Genomic DNA, 24,508 nt, shown 5'->3' with positions numbered 1-24,508 from the left:
AGTGGAAAAGGCTATCAGAACCCCAGATACAAAAACAGATACTAAGTATTAGGAAGGAAGGTGATTTCTGGGCAGTAATTAAATTATGAAATGTATTTAGTTCTGTGGTTGACATTGGAATGACATGAAAAGTGAGAATTGTACACCTTTGGATGTTTGGTTTTATGTATCAGAATAGCTGTTTGGATGATTTTCACTCTTACATTTTCTCTATATTTTATAGTTTTGGGTGGGAGATATTTGGCAAGATGCAAAAGGGGATTAAAATAACCTAATTTTGCTCCTGGAAGTACCCCATTGACTTAATGTTGTAAAGTTGGAGCAGAGTCTCTCAATCATAACACTATTGCTATTTTGGGTCAAAGAGTATGATGTTATATGAGGCACTGTAGGTTGCATTGTGGGATGCACTGTAGGATGTTTAGGAATATCTCTGTCCTCTACTCACCAAATGCCAGTCACATGCTGACCCTACCTGCAATCTGGGACCACCAAAATGTTTGAGGGGGACTTTGATAAATATTATATTCTGAAAAAGGTGATGAATAAACCAAAAAGTAGACATGGGCATGGGGATGATCTGACCTTTATTATTGACAGAGCTGGATTAGAGAACTTGAGTTTATATCTGTGAATCAGACTGGTTTCCTAAGAATAAACACAAAATACAATCAACTTACCCACCAAACCCCAGGGAGAAAGTCATCATCAGGGAGGAAAGGAGAATTGATACCACTTGAAGGGAGCTGAAAACAACAGTCATGGAAAACTAACCACTCTGATCACATGGACCACAGCCTTGTCTAAGTCAATGAAACTATGAGCCATGCCATGTAGAGTCACCAAAAATGGACAGGTCGTGGTGGAGAGGTCTGACACAATGTGGTCCACTGGAGAAGGGAACGGCAAACCACTTCAGTATTCTTGCCTTGAGAACCTCATGAACAGTATGAAAAGGCAAAAAGATAGGACACTGAAAGAAGAACTCTCCAGGTCAGTAGGTGCTACTGGAGATCAGTGGAGAACTAACTCCAGAAAGAATGAAGAGATGAAGCCAAAACAAAACCAACACCCAGTTGTGGATATGACTGGTGATGGAAGCAATGTCTGATGTGGTAAAAAGCAGTATAGCATTGGAACCTAGACTGTTAGGTCCATGAATCAAGGCAAATTGGTAGTGGTCAAACAGGAGATGGCAAGAGTGAACATCAACATTCTGGGAATCAGTGAACTAAAATAGATTGGAATAGGTGAATTTAACTCAGATGACCACTATATCTATACTGTGGGCAAGAATCCCTTAGAAGAAATGGAGTAGCCATCATAGTCAACAAAAGGATCCGAAATGCAGTACTTGGATGCAATCTCAAAAACTACAGAATGATCTCTGTTCATTTCCAAGGCAAACCATTCAATATCACAGTAATCCAAGTCTATGCTCCCGATCAGAAGTGCTGAAGAAGCTGAAGTTGAACAGTTCTATGAAGACCTACAAGACCTTCTAGAACTAACACCCCCAAAAGATGTCCTTTTCATTATATGGGACTGGAATGCAAGAGTGGGAAGTCAAGAAACACTTGGAGTAACAGGCAAATTTGGCCTTGGAGTACAGAATGAAGCAGGGCAAAGGCTAATATTGTTTTGCCAAGAGATTACACTGGTCATAGCAAACACCCTCTTCCAACAACACAAGAGAAGACTCTACACATGGACATCACCAGATGGTCAACATCGAATTCAGATTGATTATGCTCTTTACAGCTAAAGCTGGAGGAGCTCTATACAGTCAGCAAAAACAAGACCGGGAGCTGACTGTGGCTCAGATCATGAACTCCTTATTGCCAAATTCAGATTTAAATTGAAGAAAGTGGGGAAAACCCCTATACCCTTCAAGTATGACCTAAATCAAATCCCTTATGACTATACAATGAAAGTGACAAATAGATTGAAGGGATTAGATCTGATGGACATAGCACCTGAAGAACTATGGATGGAGGTTCATGACATTGTACAGGAAGCAGTGATCAAGACCATCCCCAACAAAAAGAAATGCACAAAGGGAAAATGGTTGGCTGAGGATCCCTTACTAATAGCTATGAACAGAAGAGAAGCGAAAGGCAAAGGAAAAAGGGAAAGATAGACCCATCTGAATGCAGAGTTCCAAAGAATAGCAAGGAGAGATAAGAAAGCCTTCCACAGTGATCGATGCAAAGAAATAGAGGAAGACAATAGAATGGGAAAGCCTAGAGATTTCTTCAAGAAAATTAGAGACACCAAGGGAACATTTCATGCAAAGATGGCACAGTAAAGGACAAAAATGGTATGTATGTAACAGAAGCAGAAGGAATTAAGAAGTGGCAAGAATACACAGAAGAACTTTACAAAAAAGATCTTCATTACCTAGATAATCACAATGGTGTGATCACTCACCTAGAGCCAGACATCCTGGAATGCAAAGTCAAGTAGCTTAGGAAGTATCACTATGAACAAAGCTAGTGGAGGTGATGGAATTCCAGTTGAGCTATTTCAAATCCTAAAAGATGATGCTGTGAAAGTGCTGCACTCAACATGCCAGCAAGTTTGGAAAACTCAGCAGTGGCCACAGGACTGGAAAAGGTCAGTTTTCATCACAATCCCAAAGAAAGGCAATGCCAAAGAATGCTCAAACTCCTGCACAATTGCACTCATCTCACACACTAGTAAAGTAATGCTCAAAGTTCTCCAAGCAAGGCTTCAACAAACAGTTCATGAACTGTGAACTTCCAGATGTTCAAGCTGGTTTTAGAAAAGGCAGAGGAACCAGAGATCAAATTGCCAACATCCACTGGATCATGGAAAAAGCAAGAGAGTTCCAGAGAAACATCTATTTCTGCTTTATTGACTATGCCAAAGCCTTTGACTGTGTGGATCACAATAAACTGTGGAAAATTCTGAAAGAGATGGGCATACCCAACCACCTGACCTGCCTCTTGAGAAACCTATGTGCAGGTCAGGAAGCAACAGGCCATGGAACAACAGACTTGTTCTAAATAGGAAAAGGAGTACATCAAGGCTGTATATGGTCACCCTGCTTATTTAACTTCTATGCAGAGTACATCATGAGAAACGCTGGACTGGATGAAGCACAAACTGGAATCAAGATTGCCAGGAGAAATATCAATAACCTCAGATATGCAGATGACACCACCCTTATAACAGAAAGTGAAGAAGAACTAAAGAGCCTCTTGATGAAAGTGAAAGAGGAGATTGAAAAAGTTGGCTTAAAACTCAACATTCAGAAAACTAATATCACGACATCTGGTCCCATCACTTCATGGCAAATAGATCGGCAAACAGTGAAATCAGTGACTTTATTTTCTTGGATTCCAAAATCACTGCAGATGAAATTAAAAGACACTTTCTCCTTGGAAGAAAAGCTAATACCAACCTAGACAGTTTATTAAAAAGGAGAGACATTCCTTTGCCAACAAATATCCATCTAGTCAAGGCTATGGTTTTTCCAGTGGTCATGTATGGATGTGAGAGTTGGACTCTAAAGAAAGCTGAGCACCAAAGAACTGATGCTTTTGAACTGTGGTTTTGGAGAAGACTCTTGAGAATCCCTTGGACTGCAAGGAGATTCAACCAGTCCATCATAAAGGAAATCAGTCCTGAATATTCATTGGAAGGACTGATGCTGAACTTCAAACTCCAGTACTTTGGCCACCTGATGCAAAGAACTGATTCATTTGAAAAGATGCTGATGCTGGGAAGGATTGAAGGTGGGAGGAGAAGCAGATAACAGGATGAGATGTTTGGATGGCATCACCGACTTGACGGGCTCAAGTTTGTGTAAACTCGGGGAGTTGCTCATGGACATGGAGGCCTGATGTGCTGCAATCCATGGGGTTGCAAAGAGTTGGACAGTAGTGAGTGACTGAACTGAACTGAAGTCAGCTCCCTCCCAAGAGAGAAGCTGGGTAGCTGTGGAATTTTGCTGAGCATGACCAGATCTTAATTATTTTATTTTCTCCCCACCTTTGGAGTTTATGTACATATAACCAAGTTAGTTACAATCTTTGATCCATGACACCTTGTAACCATTAGTCCATGGTGGCCAGCTTTTATTTATTTAGATAGCTTGATCATTATTTTCAATAATGAAATTTTACACCTTGTAACCTATCATCTAGAATAAAACTAAAAATGGAGCAGTTTTTTTAATTCATAATTATGCAGTCTTTCTCCGCCTATCCTCCTGTTTTTCCCACCCTAGAAGCTTTGTCATGATATATATAGTTTCCTAGTTTGCCAGTGGAATACATCTCTCTACCTCCCCAGGGACAGAATGAGCAAAGCAGGAAAAGAGGGAGCAGAAATGAGCTTAATGAAGATGATACTTCAAGGAAACCAGGAGGGAGGGACAAGGACTAACTTCTACCAGATGATATTGAAACTTGTATGTTTCCTTATATTTTCAGAATACAGAGTATCCCTAGCAACTAAATATATGCCAGTTATACTTTCATAGGATTATTCCAAGTGTTTAGAATTTGAAGGGCTATTATTTTTATTTACGTAAAACTCTTTTTGTCATATTGAGCACATGATGATGATACTGGGCATCCACAAACCTGGTATCTGCAAACCCACCTTCTCATTCTATTCCTCTTTTAAAGTCCAAGTTTCATTTCACATACTGAGACTTTTTTAAACATAAAACCAATCTTTCTGTGGGTAAACTCCCTTAATTTTGAATTTTAAAATTTATTTTCTTGCAGAATTGAAAGAGTTCTTTCAAAAATGGAATCATACCATTTAAGAATTGATCTGATCCAATATCTCCCCTGGTAGTAAATTAATAACAAAGGGCAGTATAACTACAGATTTGAGTTTGTAATGTCATTGAATATCTGTGATCTACAAGCCATCCTCTGGAACCTAAAATATGGTCAGTAAAGGAGTGACACACCCGTGATACCCGAGTTTCTCTGGATTTGCAGGGGAGCTGTGATTCCAAGTTCCATAGCAAACCACATATTACTACTGGGGTCACCAAGTCAAAGAAGGAGTGACAATGACCTCTCACTAAAGAGTAAGTGCCATAGCAGAGGGATCTTTTCACTACTGCCTCTCCAGAATCTAGATGAAAAACTGGAGCATTATCTTATTGGTATTTGGAAAAGCAAAGACCTAGTGGTAAGTTAAGATAGTCACATCCAGCCCTTAAAATTATTCCACTTGCAATGCCCTGTGCTGGGTAGTGTACATTGGTGGTGTAATTTAATCAGCACAGCGTGGTGTTTTCATTTTCATCATCATGGCCTTTGCTCTTGAGAAAACAGGTCCAGAGGAATGAAATTACTTGCTTAGGTCACACAGCTGATAAATAAGAGCTCGGATTTGGACTGTGTGGTTCCTTCCATTCTGTCTTCTTATAAGCTAGAAAGACGTATGGTAGATGACCTGGGTTCTTGTGTTAGTTAGGCCAGCAACTAAGTAATACTATGCAAATTGTAGGTCCTCTGAGAACCAGAATACATGCTAGATTCATAGTTGATCAAGAAGGGTTTAACCAAATATAACTAATCTATGCATAATCTTTAGGGTGCAATAGTGTGTTCAGATGTTTTATGAGATATTCAAAGAATACTTGCACTCATCTTGATTTCCCCAGAGTTGCTTAAGTTTTGGATGACATCCTACTTTTTTATTTTCTTTTGTGTTTGAAATTTTTGGCATACTACCTGAGGTTCAAGGAGGCAAAGAATTTCTTCTCTATTCCAGATAATTTCCAATAATAATATGTGCAACAGGGTGAAATGTGAGCAAAAATGAAGTTTAGGTAATATATGCATGAACTGGCATAGCTCCCTATACCCCCTTCTTCAATGTACCCTGTGCAATTTGGAAAATTTTTTAATTCCCATTTGTAGTCAGTTCCCTTAGCCTTTAAGGAACTATGCAAAAAAGAAATATACCTCCTGATGTGGATACCAGGTTTCAAGTAAATCTGCATGGTGACTTATACAGAAGGGGTAAGACTTTGAAGGCAAAGAAGACTTTGAACCCTGGCTCTGCAGCTTACTACCTGTGCAGCCTTACAGGGGGACTTGATATCAGAGCCCCCATTTCACCATTTTTATTTGGATAATAATAACATTGATATGTTAAACATATTACATACTCATTTCAAATATGTTAACATATAAATAACACCTAAATGATGCATATGATACCACTCTAGTGGCAGAAAGTGAAGAACTAAAGAGCCACTTGTCGGTGAAAGAGGAGAGTGAAAAAGCTGGCTTAAAACTCAACATTCAAAAAACTAAGGTCATGGCATCCAGTCCTGTCACTTAATGGCAAATAGGGGAAACAGTGGAAGCAGTGACAGATTTTATTTTCTTAGGCTCCAAAATCACTGTGAATGGTGACTGCAGCCATGAAATTAAAAGACACTTGCTCCTTGGAAGGAAAGCTATGACAAACCTAGACAGCAAATTAAAAAGCAAAGACATCACTTTGCCAACAAAGTCCATATAGTCAAAGCTATGGTTTTCCATTAGTCATGTATGGATATGAGAGCTGTACCATAAAGAAGGCTGAATGCCAGAGAATTGATGCTTTTTAGTTGTGTTGCTGGAGAAGACTGTTCAGAGTCATTTAGACAGCAAGGAAAACAAACCAGTCAATCCTAAAGGAAATCAACCCTGAATATTCATTGGAAGGACTGATGCTAAAACTGAAGATCCAATAATTTGGCCACCTGATGCGAAGACCCAACTCATCGGAAAAGACAGTGATTTAAAAAAATAGGGCTTTTAAAAATCAGATTCATATTATTTATGTGATGATGCCAAAATATAACCATGAGGCTTTTTCCAGGGTGACAAAATATAACCATGAGGCTTTTTTCAGTGATGCTGGGAAAGACTGAGGGCAAAAGGAGAAGAAACTGGCAAATGATGAGATGGTTAGATAGCATCACCAACTCAATGGTGGACGTGAATTTGAGCAAACTCCAGAGACAGTGAAGGACAAGGAAGACTGGCGTCCTGCAGTCCATGGGATCGGAGAGAGTCAGACACAACTTAGCGACTGATCAACAACAATCTGATGTTTCCATGCTACTACTCTTAGGAGAAACTAAATCAAGCACAAAGAACAATGAATGCCTGAAACCCACTTGGTGAAGCTGAACATCTTGTAGTTTGGGTTTATATTTTCTGGGTATTAGAACCTTTGTTCCTGGTCCATATTTACAGTCCTAACAGTATCACTAGCAGTTGGTTTTATTTAACAGAATACATAACCCTGTTTGCCAAACATTATTTTAAGTCCCTTACAAATATTGACTCATTTCATCCTCACAGCACTCTGATGATTATATCTGTACATTTTTAGGACATCACAAACATATGCTTTCTTTATAGAAGCTCCTAATATCATTTCTGTTTAGGAGATGAGTAAATCAAAAGCACACACATATTATAAAACAGAAACAAGTCTCCTAACCAGGTCTGCTGCTGTGTGTGTGCGTGTGCACGTGCGTGCCTGCACATGTGTATAAACAGATCTGGATCAAGTGCTCTTTGTACCACGAAGAAACCCAAGCTTACCTTCCTGCTTCAAGCCCCTGCCTCCTTTGGGTACCACTTGAAACTTTTCTTAACCAGGTTTCTGTAATTTTTAGCTTGTGAATTTTTTTCCTATTCTGTTATTAACTTTGAAGCAGAGCACTACTCTCAGTATCTTATTTGAAATGTCACCAGATCCCACAAGTGTTATTTGGGGAATGAGAGATATTTGTATATATATTGATGTATTTTTTGGTTTCTTATGAACATACTTAAGGCGGATATTGCCTAAACCAGTGTTTTCTTAGTCACAGGGTACTGAGATGCAGGAAATAGGAAATGGTATTTGAACACCAAGGCACACACTCTACGTCCTCTGGCAGAAACAAAGGAGCTCACAATTAGTTACTAGGCAGCAGAATGTTAAATCATCCAAGGGACTTTAAATGATGTGGAAAATGACAATACTGTGAGAAGTTCTATGTAGTTGAACTAGCATTCAATGATCTAAAGACATAAAAGGGCTTTTAAAAATTAGATTCATATTATTTATGTGATGATGCCAAAATATAACCATGAGGCTTTTTCCAGGGTGACATTTTTTAATAACAATTAAAAATTTAAAAAAAAAAAAAGCATTTTCTCGCTGAGCTCTCATGTGAATAAAAGAAAATCTGTGCTAACAAGTTGCAGTTGTTTTCATTAGTGAGAAATTGTGTACATTTAGAACATGAAATTATTGGTTATCTAGCAAGGTTTTACAGTAAGGTATTTGGATGGAAGTATTGCACAATTGTTAGAACTGGAGTTTTTCTGTCAGAACAACCTGTAGGATCTTGGCTAATTCATTCAGCAAGTACTTTTTAAGCATCTACTGTGTGCTCAGATTCTGAGACTGTGGTACCATATAGAGTGGAGGTAATCAAGTAATAGTACTTGCTATGATGGGTCTTGCAGTCTAATTGATGGAAGAGGTGATGATAACCAATTATTCATAAATAAAATTTATATTTAATACTTCAGAGGAGAGGTGCATGGGGCTATGCTCTGCTAGCGTGTAATCTGGTCTGGGAAGGTTAGTGGGTAGTGCTGAGATGGGGTTAGGATGACTTCACACTTCTTATCAAAAAGCTAAGTGAAGTCCACCCATCTTTAAATAGCATGTTTCCACTGAGGCATTTTCCCTAAAGGAATAAATCAGAACGTGTTAAGCATTTTTTTTTCTATAAGGACAGGACATTGTTTTTTATTATAGAAATGTTGGAAACATCTTAAATTTTCAAAATTAAGCAATTAGTTAACTTTATTATGTTTTTAGAAATTGTATTGACTACTTAAAATAGTTTAACAATGTAAAAATGTTTTTATTGTAATACAAATGCATAGTAAAAAGAATATCTATAAAATAGTATTTTAAAAGCCTTCATCTTTGTCCCAACTCTATTTTTCTAGTTCTTCAATATATTCTTTGATTTCAAGTATATCAATAGTCATATTAATAGCAATTGTAATAGCTCTTCATACTAGCTCCTGTTTAGCATCAAGTGCTTTACATCCATTACATCCATTATTTCAATGGATTGCATGTAAAAGTGAAATAGGTATTATTATATTTTTTTGTTTTTTTGTATACTGCAGCTTTTAAATGTGTCACCAATGATATGTATTCCCTGTGTAACAAAGAATTGTTTCAATACCCCTGCTATTTACCATGAATTTCCTTATTGCTGTTTTATCTAAGAGAAATCTCCTGTTTTTTTTTGTGTGTGTGTGTGTGTGTGTAACAGCATTCTGCGAAGAGGGCTGCAGATACGGTGGAACATGCATGGCTCCCAACAAATGTGTCTGTCCTTCTGGATTCACAGGAAGCCACTGCGAGAAAGGTAAGGAAGCTCTTTCTCTAGGACTATAGTGCTGTGGATTGACCTGATACATTGCATCTTGTTGGTAGATGTGGCTTTCCCAAAGCTGAGTACCTTTTGATTTCTGCGTCTTAGACATCCTCCCTCTGAAAACAGAACTTCATCTGCCCTCCCTCCAATGTGTCTAATTTAGCAAAGTCAAATCTTTTCCCTGCTACCATTTGCAGTGTGCATTTTAGCGCTAATTAGAGATAAAGCCTGGCGAACTGACCTGCCCCACTTATCATCTATTGGGTAGCAACACAGGCAACCACTAGAGCTATAACAATCTGCTGTGTGCGCGGAATGTAAATTTGAACCACATGCTCCTTGAGTAACAGTGCATTAAATAACTCCAGCAGCAGGTTAATTGGTGTGCTTGAGATTTTCTTCTTACAGTGGTTTACTAAGAACGTTATCGTTCATGGACCTGATATTATAAGCCAGTTACTATTAATAAGAGTCCCTTATGTGCAGCTTTCTATAAAGGTAGTGTTTACACTGGGCAGTACTTGGTGAAATCCAGTTCATCAATTGAAGAAGTCCTCCTGTGTGTAAATGAAAGTGGTATTCAATGCCAATGTAACAGTGTATGTATCAGTGCAAACAAGAGGTTTTTTTATGCCTTGTAAAAGTGAATATTTCAGTGTATTTCCCCATGAGCTTCATTAGGCTAAAATCACTGTATTATGTTTTTCTAAGTCTGGAATGTCACCCTCAACTGGAAAAACAGAAATATAACGCTGTAGTCATCATGCCTCTTATTAGATGAGGGGAGTATGTTTTCATCTAATGCCAAAGATCTATGCAAAGCTCTTGCTTCCTTTCCTTCATGTTAAAGGGTTCTGAATTTAGACACTAATTTTTTAAATTAGCATGTTTATTATCCCCCAGCTTGTTTGACATATTACATTGTACTGCCCGTGTATTTGTAACGCAGCCTGATCATTTTAAAAAGAGTCAAAATTTAACTACATACATTATTCAACAAGGAAATCAACAATGTGTATCATTGGTCCCATGTTTTGTAATAATTATCGATACATTAGATCATATTTATTAAACAAAAGTTACTTGATGTGTCTTTTAAAAAAGACATATAAAAGAGCCAAGTTCTGCCTTGGAGCAGAAGAGAATTGCTATGTAGAACTGAAGGATTCTTGTCAAAAGCAAAGTAGCTTAGCCCACAGGCTCTTATTGTAGTACATCAGATTTTAATTAGGTTTTATAAAATTAAGAAAAAAGCCACTAAAGTAAAAGTTCCTCATTATTTGCTCTAAAACTGCTGTGTGCTTCTTAAATTATTATAGAATGTAGGAATTAATGGAGACAGAATGGTGATGATGATATAATGTTGATGATGATGGATTTTAATATTACTAATGATATACCATTTATCATGTACTAATTATGGATTATGTCTTTTAAGGGAGTATTTTAGTATTAAGAACAAACAAAAGAGATAGACATTATTATGCCCACTTTGTAGATGGCAGATGAAAGCTTCGGTAGATTAAGTAACTTCTACAATTCTATGGAGTCAGTATTAGAATTGAGAATAAAACTCAACTTGTCTTCCACAAACTATGTTATAAGCCCTTGCATGTGTTCCGAAGGATAATGCATGAACTTCCTATAAAATCTGGGTTCCTGATGAATATGTGGGGGAGAGCCCATGAATTTACACTTTCACCAAGCACCTCAGGGTTGCTTGTTATAAACCAGTCATTATTATATTGTCATGGTGATATTTAACCAGAGAATCCACTGTGAAGATCTTCTTCTTTTTACTTCATAAAGAATTGGAGGAGAGCATTGATCTTAGACCAGAGCTTGAGTCAGTGTCAGCCCAGGAAGAATTAATTATGGTTTCTCATGGCTTGCTGATTTGACCTCTGTACTTTTCTCTCCTCAATAAGTGGCTGATTGAATCAGTACTTACATTCTGGTCCATAATGTGGAACAGAAAATATCAAGGTAAAGGAGAAAATCAAGACCAGAGGCAAAAGACAGGCAGACATTGGCAGGTCATAGGTTCCTAGATGAATTTAGAGACTGAGAATTACTTACTTTTGAAAATGTATACAGTTGCAGTAAAGTAAAGAAAAAAAATAGAATAACGTTTCTCTGTATGTGATATTAACTTCCATCTGTAGCAAACCATATTGACCAGTATTCTAATTCCAGGAGATTTTTTGGATGAAGTACATATTTTTCCAATCAGTTATGTGCAGGGGGTCTATGGGAATTATGGGACTCTTTAAAAACTGTGTTGTGTCTTGTTGGAATTATTTTGTCATGCTCACTATTAGCAGTAAACATTAAATAATTCCACTTGCCTTTGAATAGTGATGCTAGACGTTGTGAGACACAGGTGCAAAGGAGAAATGTAAATACATTGTGAATGTCTACTGGCATGATTGAACTAAATGTTTTATTTGATTTTAATTTTATGGCTAATTAAATGGTCCCATTGGAGCTATTTAGAATCTACTTATGTTTAGTTTTTAAAATATTTTCTTTGCCCTTGCCTCCTGTTATTGGCTTTATTCATTGTTTGTGATAGCCTTTCAGAATTCAAGTGTATTCAACTAAGTCATAAAATGTGTGTCTGAAATATAATGAAGTTGAAAATCATACTCATGTTTGATGTGTAACACAGAGATGAACAACTCTGCATTTATTTTATATTGATAAGATTTTAGTAAACTTAAACTTTTCATCACCCTACTCAAGATAAGCAAACATTTCACCTGCCTTGGTTTCTGGACAATGTACTGTGTTCCCTCCTCTCTCCTACCCTTTGATCCTTCTCTGTGCACTTGGTATACAGAGAGAGATGAGTGGAGAACTAGGAAGAGTATTTGTATTACTCTTAGGATAGATAAGATCCACCAATGAAATCTCTTTGTCATCCTAAGGAGCTAAAAGGATATCATGCCACTCTGATGTAGCCGAAGAGAGAACCAAATGAAACAATCCGAAGTAGTCGTCCAGAGACTTCTCAAATAAAATATCAAAGAGTCATACTAAATTCAGAGATATATTACTTACCATAAAATAGCATAGTATATCCTCCTCTATGAAGTAAAGTTGCAAGCAACAAAGAGATTCAACATAAATTGTCAAGCTTGTCTAGTGAATGGGTTCTTTACCTTGATGTTATTAACATTTTGGACAGATAATTGTTTCAGAGGGCTGTGCTATGCATTGTTGGATTTTTAGCAGCATCACTGGACTCTACGCACTAAACACCATTAGGAACCTACCCCCAGTCATTCAGTTGAAGATGTCTCCTGACATTGCCAAATATCCCAGGGGGGCAGAGTCACCTGTGCTGACGAGCTCTGATATAGATCCAGCGCTTTAAAATATATCTAACTATCTGTCTACTAATGACATTATAAGCTTTTCTGAGACAGAAATGCATTTTGTAAAGCATTTCTTCAGGATTTTTAGAATTACTTTAGGTTTACTGTAATTAGAAAATTCTTTTTTTTTTTTTTTTGAAGTATAGCTGACTTACAATGTTATATTGGTTTCAGTTGTGCAGCATAGTAATTTGACATATTGCTAGACTACTCCATACAAAGCTCCTATAAAATATTGACTGTATTCTCTGTGCTAGAGATCATTTTGGTCATTCATTTATTTTATACCTAGTGGTTTGTACCTTTAAATCTCCTTTACCTTTCCTGCCCTTGCCCCAATTCTCTCCCACTGGGGAACCACTAGTTTGTTCCCTGTATCTTTGAGTCTATTTCTGGGAAATTAATAAATAGCAAAGAAGTTGAACAGCATTGTCCATTTGTGATATAAATTCTAGGAGTTGTATTTGTCTATTTAGTTTATATGAAATTTCTAATTTTCTACAATAATTATAAATTATGTTTACAATAAGAAATGATTTTTTAAAAGATTAACATAAAGAGAACTTAAAACTCATGAAAAGGACTTCATTTTTCTCAGTGACTGTCAACGTTTTGCCTTTTCTAAAGGGAAATGACTTTCTGCAGGATAATTATTCTATTCTTTCCCTGTGCTTCAGAACCATGTAGGTCTGTAGACAGAGGGTAATAGTTTACCTTGAGCATATGGTCTGTCCACCAAGTAAAAAAAAAATGGTCAGAAACAGGAATTTTTCTATTCTTCCAAATTTTACATTTTGCCCCAATTTTGATGGAACTCTACCAAGTGTTCATGCTAAGTCTTCAGTCGTATTTGACTTTTGCAACCCCATGGACTTCAACCCTCTGGGTTCCTCTGTTCATGGGACTCTCCAGGGAAGAATACTGGAGTGGGTTGCCATGCCCTCCTCCAGGGGATCTTCCTGACTCAGGGATAGAACCCATGTCCTGCAACTCCTGCACTGCGGGCAAATTCTTCATTTATTTGCTATCGCTCTGCCCACCTTTGTTTTGGAGACAATGTTTGAATCTTTTCGAGTGTGGATAATAACTCCATTTTCTAAATGGAGAATAGACACTGTTTCCTTGAAGCATATCACAGGACCATGGGCAGGGCATTTGGGAGGAGAATGAGTGCAAATTCATAGCAGTTAGGAGTTATTTCACTTTTCTCTGGGTGAGTTTTCTCAGGTTATATGGCACATACATGATGCATGCTCAGCAAATGGAGGCTTCTATTATTAATGTTGCTGCTATTGTTATGTAGCTAATAGATCCCCAGGAAAAAGTAAGCAGGACTTTTGTGACATCATAAAGTGAAGTACCAGGAGTTGGGTTTCTCAGGTAGCTCAGTGGTAAAGAACTCCCCTGCCAATGCAGTGGGTTCAATCCCTGGGTCAGTAAGATCCCTTGGAGAAGGGAATATTTACCCACTCCAGTATTCTTGCTTGGGGAATCCCACAAACAGAGAAGCCTGGTGGGCTGTGGTTCATGGATGGCGTCACAAAGAGTCAGACACAACTTAGCGACTAATCAAATGAATGAAACAAACCAGGAGTTGAGAGTTTGCCCACCCAATTGAACCCATCGAAGATGTATGTAGATACTCTTAACATTTTTATTAAAATGATATGAGTATAAATTTGTTTGAAGAACCATTCCCTGCAGTGGATATTTCCAGGAAAAAAGAGAATGGCAGAAGAGAGGCATTGCAGTGGAGGCTGGGAGGAGTCCACCCCTGCTAACACTAAGGTCATTCATATTTAAAGCAGCTCAGTCTTGGGTTCAGTTGCTGAAACTCGAGTATCTTACTCCCCTTCCTCATCTTAATTCCATCCACTCCATATTAGCTTTCCAGCTGTGATGGAGAAATTGAGGTAAAGATCTGATGCATTTCTCTATGGCTCCAAAATGGAGCTCTGAACGCTCAGAACTCCTTGGAGCTATTTCAAAACGTTCTTTATGGTCTTGCCAGGCTCACCATTTTACAGGGTTTCAGACTTCTGGAAAAATACCTGAAACCATTTTTCATCCTCATCTCCATAGTACAGAGCAGATTTTCAAGTCATTACAAGTATAACTGTAGGGAACGCTGCCTTTTGTTCACAAACCACGATTTGGACTACAAAGATGCAGCCTGGGAGAGTGTAAAGAATACTAGACGGAAGGACAGAAACCTGTGTTCTGCTATGAGATCTGCCACCATGAATTATTTAGCCTCTGTGAAGTGAAACTTGAGTCAGCCCACTACCCATGGATAATGAGTCCAAACCTTTTGCACTTGTTATTTCTTATAAGGAAAAGCTAGTCCCACCCTTGGGAACATATATGAGGGTGCGTTACAAGTGTTACTCAACCAGTCAGTAGTGGAATTAAAGTTCTCACCCATGAATGACTGAATCCAGATTTTATACATTTGCCAATAATCTTTTGCCTCTTGATCACATTACCTGCTTTCAAGGGCAATTAAACATAACAGATAATGTGCAAGGCTAAATAAATTATGTTCCTCTGTGAGCAATAAACCATAATCTCCCACTTGATGATGCACACTGATTTATATATTCCTTTCAACATCTTTGTTGCGCCTAAGATGAGAAGAAAAATAAATAAAAATAGGAGTAAGAGCACAGTCTTTGCAGTCATTTTAGCTCAATTTTAGTTGGACTCCACTATTTACCAAGGGATTCTCAGGTGGCACTCATAGTAAAGAATCTGCCTCCCAATGCAAGAGACACAGGAGAAGTAGCTTCAATCCCTGGCTGGGAAAGATCCCCTCGAAGAGGAAAATGGAAACCCACTCCAGTTTTCTTGTCTGAAAAGTTCCATGGACAAGAGGAGCCTGGGAGGCTACAGTCCATAGGCTGCAAGAGTCGACATGACTGAGCACACACATATAGAATAGTGTGTTTACCAGAATCTGTGGTATTGGATTGGTATTGGTTATACATGGTGTTGTTCTTCAGTCACCCAGTCGTGTCCAACTCTTTGTGATCCCATGGACTACAGCACGCCAGGCCTCCCTGTCCCTCACCGTCTCCCGGAGTGTGCTCAAACTCATGGCCATTGCATCGGTGATGCCATCCAGCCATGTCATCCTCTTGACGCCTTCTCCTTCTGCCCTCAGTTTTTGCCAGTGTCCAGGACTTTTCCAGTGTGTCAGCTGTTTGCATCAGATGACCAAAATGCTGGCGTTTCAGCTTCAGCATCAACCCTCCCACCAAGTGTTCATGGTTGATTTCCCTTAAGATTGACTGGTTTGATCTGTTTGCTGTCCAAGGGACTCTCAAGGAGTAAGTGTGTGTGTGTGTGTGTGTGTGTGTGTGTGTGTGTGTGTGTGTGTGTATTTGTAATGGGCTTCCCATATGGCTCAGCTGGTAAAGAATCCTCCTGCAATGCGGGATACCTGGGTTCAATCCCTGGGTGGGGAAGACCCCCTGGAGAAGGGAAAGGCTACCCACTCCAGTATTCTGGCCTGGAGAATTCCATGGACTGTATAGTTCAAAGGGTCCCAAAGTGCCAGACATGACTGAGCAACTTTCAATATTCAATAATATATATGTAATACAAAATGTTTCTAAGCTTCAGTTTGCCACTACAAACAGGGTTTTCGGCAGTTTTACGTATTGTGTAATATTATTGTGAGGTGAAATGAGGTAGTTGATTTAAAGCATGTGGTATAGAGTGCCTGGCACACTCCACTCATCAGCCTGCCACAATCTGAGAAGTCTGCAGTACAGAGATGAGGCACGTGGCCTTTTTTCCTTTCAGTATTGTATTGTAAAATGCCCATGTGTCAAGACTCTTACCCTTTCTCTTTTATGGGAAAGAGAATAAGATCTCCTGTGTGCAGCACAGTGGTTTTCTAGCATCGAGGCCCTCTGGATAAGAGATGTGTAGTTGCCAAATCTTCTTCGGTAAAGTGCTCTGGTGAGGATCTCTGGTCACGAGGGACATCCAAATAAAGTTCCCTTGGCATGACAGTCCTTTCATCCTTCTGTAGCTCTGAGCTTGTGAAAGGCCACTTCTCTCTTGTGGCTCCCTTGCTCTGCAAGTTTAGCATGATTCGGGTGGTGCTCTGAAGCTCTTTTGTAGGATTTCAGGAAAGGAGATACTTTCCCCCTCCTTCACTCCAAGTGAAATTCTCTCTTAAGGTGTTCTTTTTTTTTTTTTTTTTTAATTCTCTACTTTATGACCAAGGCAGCCTCAGACCCAGGCATTAACCTTTAGACTCTTAAAGCAGAAGTCAGATACCATTTGCTAGGTACCTAACCATGGAGGGGACATTTCAAGATTAGGGTTGAAGACTGTCACCCTGGGATGAGTTTACAGTGGATATTCTTACCTCTTGCTCCCGAGAAAAGAAAAGAGAGGGTGACCCGAAACTGGAAGCATGCCAGGTAGCTCTCTCTAACCAAGTCCTCACTTCTGGCCTCATTGCAGTCCCTTGCGTGAATTTCTAGGTCTTTGTTTACAGAGCTGGAGATTGGTTAATAGTTAATGTAGGCACCGCTGATTTTTGAGTTTTATAAAGGTAGGCTAGCACCCAGCTTTGAAACATGGCATATTGTTATGTATCAGGACTCTAACAGAAGAAATGTCCAGTCTTAATAGCCTATTACATTTGAATTCAAATATTTAGTAAATGAATATATGAATGAGTATACACAAAGACCCAAAATTTCACATGGTCCCGTCTCTTCATTTTATAGATCACAAGTCATAATGACTCCAGTTGAAATCTCATTTAAAAGACACTTAAGTGAATGTTTATTATGTTGAAGATGAATGAGAAAAATGTCATTAACAAGCATGCCATTCATAAGAATAGTATTGTATAGAAATTCTGTGTATTTCCAGTAGTTTTGTCAGCTTGCCTCCCAGGAAGCAAAGTGAAGGGCACCAATCGTTTTAATAAATTGACATCCCCCATCAAATATATGAAAGCTATTAGGGATTACCTGTCTAGTTAGTAATGCAGAAAATAATTCCTGACTATTTAGATGACAAGCAGTTTTTCCTCCCCTCCAGGCAAGCCCATACATATTGAACTGTGAAAGTCAGGAGTTGAGTTCATAGGCTCATTTTTAATCCTCTGCCCTGGGAAATTCAAAAGCCCTTTTAACTTGAAGCACAATGGCTGAACAGAAAGGAAATCCAGGCTTCTGTGAAAATATGACCAACTGGAACCCAGAAATTGCAAATTTTCCTTGGTAACTAGTATCCAGGAATTGTTTGTATGCAAGTATACTTAATGCACTGTAGATCATGTGGAAAAAACCTGATTGAAGCCACTAGCCTGACCAAAGAAGAATATAAACTCATGCAGTTTGCATCACTTTCTCCTAACAGGATCCACTGACTAGGAAAGGTTGCCTGAAAGTGTTGCCTTGGGTCCAAAATGTGATGAATAAAATAGCAGTATCTAAGCATTCATTTTGGCAGTGTTTGAAAAGATAAGAAGTTTCAGGCTTGGTGGACTAATGTGGTTTTAAAACATTCTCCATTTTTATAGAGACCTTAAAGTTATCTATGTGTGGCAGCAATTTTAGCCAAGAAGATTGAGTCCATGAGGGGAGATTCTAGAAGATTATTTTATTAATCTTGCTAAGAAAACCTTTCAGTACCTCCTTAGTGCTTAAGATCAAGTCCATCTTCCACAGCATGATATCTAAAGACCTCCATGATTGAACCTCTGCCTGCCTCTCCAGCTTTATCCGCTCCTCCTCCTCCTCATACATCTCAAGTCCCAGCTCATTCTAAACTACTCTGGTCACTGAAATGCACCTTATTGACAGCTTCTGCCTTAATGTTATCTCTGCCTATAACGCATATACAGACTTACATGTTGATTACCAATCAGTCCAGTTCAGTGCAGTCATTCAGTCATGTCCGACTCTTTGCGACCCCAGGGGCTGCAACACGCCAGGCTTCCCTGTCCGTCACCAACTCCTGGAGCCTACTCAAACTCATGTCCATTGAGTCGGTCATGCCATCCAACCATCTCATCCTCTGTCATCCCCTTCTCCTCCCGCCTTCAATCTTTTCCAGCATCAAGGTCTTTTCAAATGAGTCCGTTCTTCGCATCAGGTGGCCAGAGTATTGGAGTTTCAGCTTCAGCATCAGTCCTTCCAATGAATATTGCCAATGATTACCAATATCTGATATTAATTAAAATACAGGTGTACCTCAAAGATACTGCAGGTTCAACTCCAGACCACAGCAAGGAAGAGACTGTCAAAATTAAGCAAGTCACATAAATGTGTTGGTTTCCCAGTGCATATACAAGTTATTTGTCTCTATACGGTAGTATACTAAGTGTGCAGACCTTCCCCAGTGGCTCAGCGGTAAAGAATCCACCTGCAAAAGAGAAGACGCAGGAGACCCAGGTTCAGTCTCTGGGTAGGGAAGATCCCCTGGAGAAGGGCATGGCAACCCACTCCTGTATTCTTGCCTGGAGAATCCCATGGACAGAGGAGCCTGGCAGGTGACAGTCCATAGTGTCACAGAGTTGGACACAGCTAAAGCAATTGAGCACGCGTGCACTAAACGTGCAATAGCATTATATCTCAAAAAACACTGCATATATCTTAATTAAAAATACTTTGTTACTCAAAAATTCTATCATCTTCCGTGAGTTGTAGCAGTAACATCAAAGAATAGCTGTATTAACAAAACATTGTATATCAACCATATTTCAGTAAAACAATTTTCAAAGGGAACAAAAATCACTGATCACCGATCACTGTAACAAATTTAACAGTAATGAAACAGTCTGAAATATTTTGAGAATTACCAGAATGTGACACAGAGACATAGAGCAAGCAAAGGCAGTTGCAAAAAATGATGCCAAGAGGCTTGCTGGACACAAGGTTGCCTCACACCTTCAATTTGTAAGGAAGACAATGTCTGCAAAGCATAATAGAACTAAGTACATATAACAAGGTGTGCTTGTAATGGAAAAGATTGATTTTTGAAGGTTACTAATTATTTGAGTACTCCCAATCTGTTCCCTCTCAAAATATCCCTTCCATAGTTTTCCTCATTCCAGTTGGTGATGAAATCTACCCTTTCCCGTTCTCTAGGTCAAGATCTTGAAATTGTCCTTGACTTCTTTCTTTTGCAGTGCACATCTAAATCTTTGTTCTGCCTTCAAGATATATGTGGAATCCAAGCATCATATGATCACTACCACCACTTCTCCACATGACATCATTGTCTTTAATCTAGATTATGGCCCAAACCTCCAAACTCTTCTCCTGTCCACTGTGGTACAGCTGTCGCCTCTTTGTAATCATAACATGGTAATCAAGGGGATCATGCTGAAACGTAGATTGGATCCAGTCATTTCTCTGCTCCAAACTTTCCACGGCTCCCCATTTCCTCAGTAAAAGTCAAAATCTTTATAGTGATCAACATGACTCGACCTGCTCTCGGCTTCTCTCCCTGTTATTTCTCTGTCCTCACCATTCAGGGGGGAGGATTTCAAGCATCCTTACTTGAATCCCCTGTTTTCCTGCTATATTTTCCTTATAGTTTGGTTGTTTGAAATGTTTTTCTCCTAAATATTTTCGTGATCTGCTCCCTCACATCATTCAGATTTTTGTTCAAGTGTTACTTCCTCAGGAAGACCCTCACCGCTGACTAAAATAGCTCTTGCTTTCTGTCTGTTGTATTGTCATCAATAATGCTTTTCTTGACTGGTCCAACTACCCGGCCAGGATATAAACTCCATGGGGCAAGAGTTATTTTGTCCTATTGCCACTCTGTTTCCAGGGGCTGGGGCAACACTTGGCACATAACTGTTGCTCAAAACATCTTTTGAATATAGATACTTGAATCTCTTTTAGTTTTATATTAGTCTACAAAACCAAAATACTGTCATCAAGATATATCTTAGAAAGAATGAAAAAATTATTGTTGTCAATCACACACCTTCATCCCTGGTATTTTTAGATCACATGTAATCAGAGTTATCCCTGAGGTTTTCTTCTCCTCATATTCCCATTCAATCAGTCATCACAATCTATTTGTTTTTTTCTCTATTCTTTTGCCTAGTTGAAACCATCATCATTTAGATTTTGCTTAGAATGATAGCAGAGGGAAGTCTTCACGTCTCACATCCTGTTCTTTCTTCACAAAAGAGTGTTCTTTCTGTTTCATTGCCACCAGTATAATCTCTATAAACGGCAAATATAATCAAATCCTTTTCTTGATGAAAAACGTGAAATGGTTTCCAATGCCTCTTGATGTAAACTCCAACCTGGACTCTCCCCGTGAGTCCCTTTCCGATTTCAAGTTATAATCAATAACTTGAATTTTTCCCACACTGATTTTTTTTTTTTTTTTTTAGATTTTCCCTAAGCTGTGATCCTACTGCAGGTCTCTGTCCAGAGAGACCTGGGCAGTATTTGCAACTCTTTGCTTCTCTTTCTCCACCGTTCTTTCTCCTCCCACCATTTCCAGCCCCCATCTTCCCTTGTTCACTTCAGTTTCAACTGCAGCTTTTCTTCATAAATATTTTCTCAAACATCTTGTAACCTTGGCTATCTGTGCGTTTTTATGAATGAGGCATTAAAAGTTGGTTGTAAACTCAGTTTACCTATGTGTAATATTGATAAATGATTTTAAGTTTATTCTTTTGAGCAATTGAGATTTTTCCAGAAGAGACTTCCAGTCTAATGGAAGGGATCAGTGGCATTTCTGAAAGAATTATACTTGATGCAGCTATGCAACTTAAAAAAAATAATTACCAATTTTAAGTGCTGCCAGCTATAATAACTTTGTTTTAACGGGTATTTTTATTTGTTCTTTTCATGTAATGTGCTTTGCATCTCCAGGCAGTTTTCCTACATTTAGGTAAAATGTTTAGCAGGTTGTAATAATTTAATAACTTATGAAAAGGGTAAAATAAAATTTTCTTGAGTGGAACTTGGAATAATTTGAGGGACATTTTTATATAGTTTGAAAAATCAGAATTTAATTGGGATGCCAGATTTATAGCAATTTGCATCTTTAATTTTCCAGATAATCTGGAATTTAGCATTTGATAAATGATTTTTTAAAGCAGACATGAAGATTTTGTTAATTTATAATTTATCAATGTGTTATTACTATAATTAAAATGTTAGTTTTAAATTCAGTCTTATATAGAAAGAAATGTATTAAGCAAAATTATGTGAATAAATATTCCCACAAAATTAAAAAAAAAAAAGAATTATACTTGGATGCTAGCATTGTGAGAGCCAGGTGGGATAGAGAAGGCAAAGGGTTTCACAACTCAGTATATGTATTTCCACGGAATCCCCTTGTTTTTCATAAGGGGGTGCCTCTGCTCTGAGCTGTCTTCCAGTTTCTCTGGTACCTTCTGCCGAGAAGGCAACTGCAGTCTTTGCTGGGGCAGGAGGAAGGCCAGGAGTCTGGCTGAGGTGAGGGAACATCTCTGAGGAATCTTAACTGATTACTTATCTACTTTCCAATTAGTTTTCTTCTCTTAGCCTCACTATTCCCTGCAGTTTCACAGACAGCTGATGCAACCACTTCTTGTGTTCTGCGTTGTAAATCACGTTGCTTTCTGGCTTCTTCTGGCTTCTTCACTGCAGGTTATGAATAATTTTTCTTAGGCCTTCTGAGTGAGTTAGTTAACTCTCATCCATCTCTTTTTTAGCTTCCAGAATTCTATTGCTTGTGACTCTTCTCCAATGTCCTTTGCTCTTGAGGGTTTATGTCCTTCATAATGTGCCTTTGATATTATTTTATTACTGTTTCATGGAGAAAGGAGTGGGAGATGTGAGTATTTAATCTAGCAACTTTAGTTGGAACTAAGCTCCTCAATTCTAAAATTGTTTCTGACTCATAGATGAAAAATCAAAATAAACCATGGATGAAATGTATATACAATAATAGTAGAATGAAAGAATGAGGCATTGGAGAATATAAAATATATTTCTCTTTTAGAATAGAGAAGACTGGGGGAAGGGATGTAATTTAATTTATATCTCATGATAATTATTCTCTCTAAAAACATATTAGAAGCAGCTTCCTGGAAAGACAGACATTTCCCCTTTGGAAGTAGAGTATCTATCTAATTTCAAAGACCAATAGAGCATTATTTAATATGTTAACTGTTTGAATTATTTCTTTAAATTCTCAGGATGTTATGAAAATTGGGGCCATAAATTGCCTTTCCACTAAGGATAGTTAAAGTCAGGTTTTAAAAAAATCAAGAGCTATTTCGTATGAAATTTCATTTGAAATGTAATTTCAAATGATTTGAAGTGGGCCTTTCAATGGTTTGGGAAATGACCAAGGGAATATAAATAAGAGGAAACGGCAAAGGAAAATGTAGTACATAATTGGGGTTGAAGGACCATCAAGATACCATAGAGATAAGCACTGCACTCAGACTTATTTAACAACTTCATTAATGATCTGGAAGAAGGAGGATTCAACAAGTTAATTAAATCTACAGATGGTCCTTAGTGGAGTTACAAATACCAGGGAGAACTAAAAGATAATATGAGAAGACCTGGGGTCAAAAGCTTTGATAGCTTTGGGCAAAAAAGAGCAAAATTAAATTTGGGAAGGATAATTACAATTGAATATACTTTGTTCAATGAAAAAATAGAAGTTAAACTACAAATAGTACTGAATAGAAAATAAAGCTTTAAGAAATTCTGTGACTGATGAATACGTTATTTAGACAATAGCCTTGCTTCATGACTCCAGAAATAAATTCATTTTAAAAAGAACATGTACTTTTTAATAATATATTTGTGGTGTGCCTGATATTCACAACATTTAATCATCAAGAGATGGCTGGCTGATATTACAGAAACAAGTAAGAATTGCTTCAACTCTCAGATATACTTGTATTCTAGTAAGGTAGACGGGGGAGCATCTCACAGAAACGGTACAAAGAAATCATGAGGTTAAGATGGAGAAGTGATGGGAAGAACAATATAATATGGAGGAGCCACTGAGAATCACCTGACTATGAAATTATTGTTGTTCAGTCACCAAGTCCTGTCAGACTCCTTGTGCCCCCTTGGACTGCAGCATGCCAGGCTCCTCTGCCCTCCACTATCTCCTGGAGTTTGCTCAAATTCATCTCCATTGAGTTGCTGATGCTATCAAACCATCTCATCCTTTGTTGCCCCCTTCTCCTTTTGCCATCCAGCATCAGGGTCCTTTCCAGTGCCAAAATATAGGAGTTTCAGTTTCAGTATCAGTCCTTCCAATAAACATTCAGGGTTGATTTCCTTTAGAATTGACTGGTTTGATCTCCTTGCAGTCCAAGGGACTCTCAAGAGTCTTCTCCAACACCACAGTTCAAAAGCATCAGTCCTTCGACTAAGAAGTAGTTGATTTCAACTTTTCAATATGGACTATTTGTGTTAGTGTGGTGGGATGTTGGGAAGACTGGCGGGTAATTTTACATCCTGACCCAGTAGTACCATTCGCAGTACGGTACCCTCTCAGGTATAGGTATTGAAGAGTGTCTGCTTTCAATAGAATGGAATCCAGCCAAGGCCTGGGGACAGTAAAACAGCTGGATGAAATTCTAGTGATAACCATCAGAATAGAAGTCATCTGTATGCAAAGACACATGTAGGCAAGATGTCAACCACTTTTTGAGAAC

The 24,508-nt window shown here is 38.4% G+C and overlaps 1 protein-coding gene across 1 annotated transcript in view; it reads left to right on the top strand.

Annotated features, from left to right (window-relative positions):
- NELL1 (neural EGFL like 1) overlaps positions 1–24,508 on the top strand; it is a 997,636-nt gene that overhangs the window by 752,595 nt on the left and 220,533 nt on the right. Inside the window, exon 14 of the mRNA XM_052662389.1 lies at positions 9,347–9,442. Within this exon, the coding sequence (XP_052518349.1) occupies positions 9,347–9,442 (96 nt within the window). The remainder of the gene's footprint in view (positions 1–9,346; positions 9,443–24,508) is intronic.

This window comes from Budorcas taxicolor, chromosome 25, assembly GCF_023091745.1.
Source record: "Budorcas taxicolor isolate Tak-1 chromosome 25, Takin1.1, whole genome shotgun sequence".
NCBI classification, from domain to species: domain Eukaryota; kingdom Metazoa; phylum Chordata; class Mammalia; order Artiodactyla; family Bovidae; genus Budorcas; species Budorcas taxicolor.
This window is presented reverse-complemented; position numbering and strand designations above follow the sequence as displayed.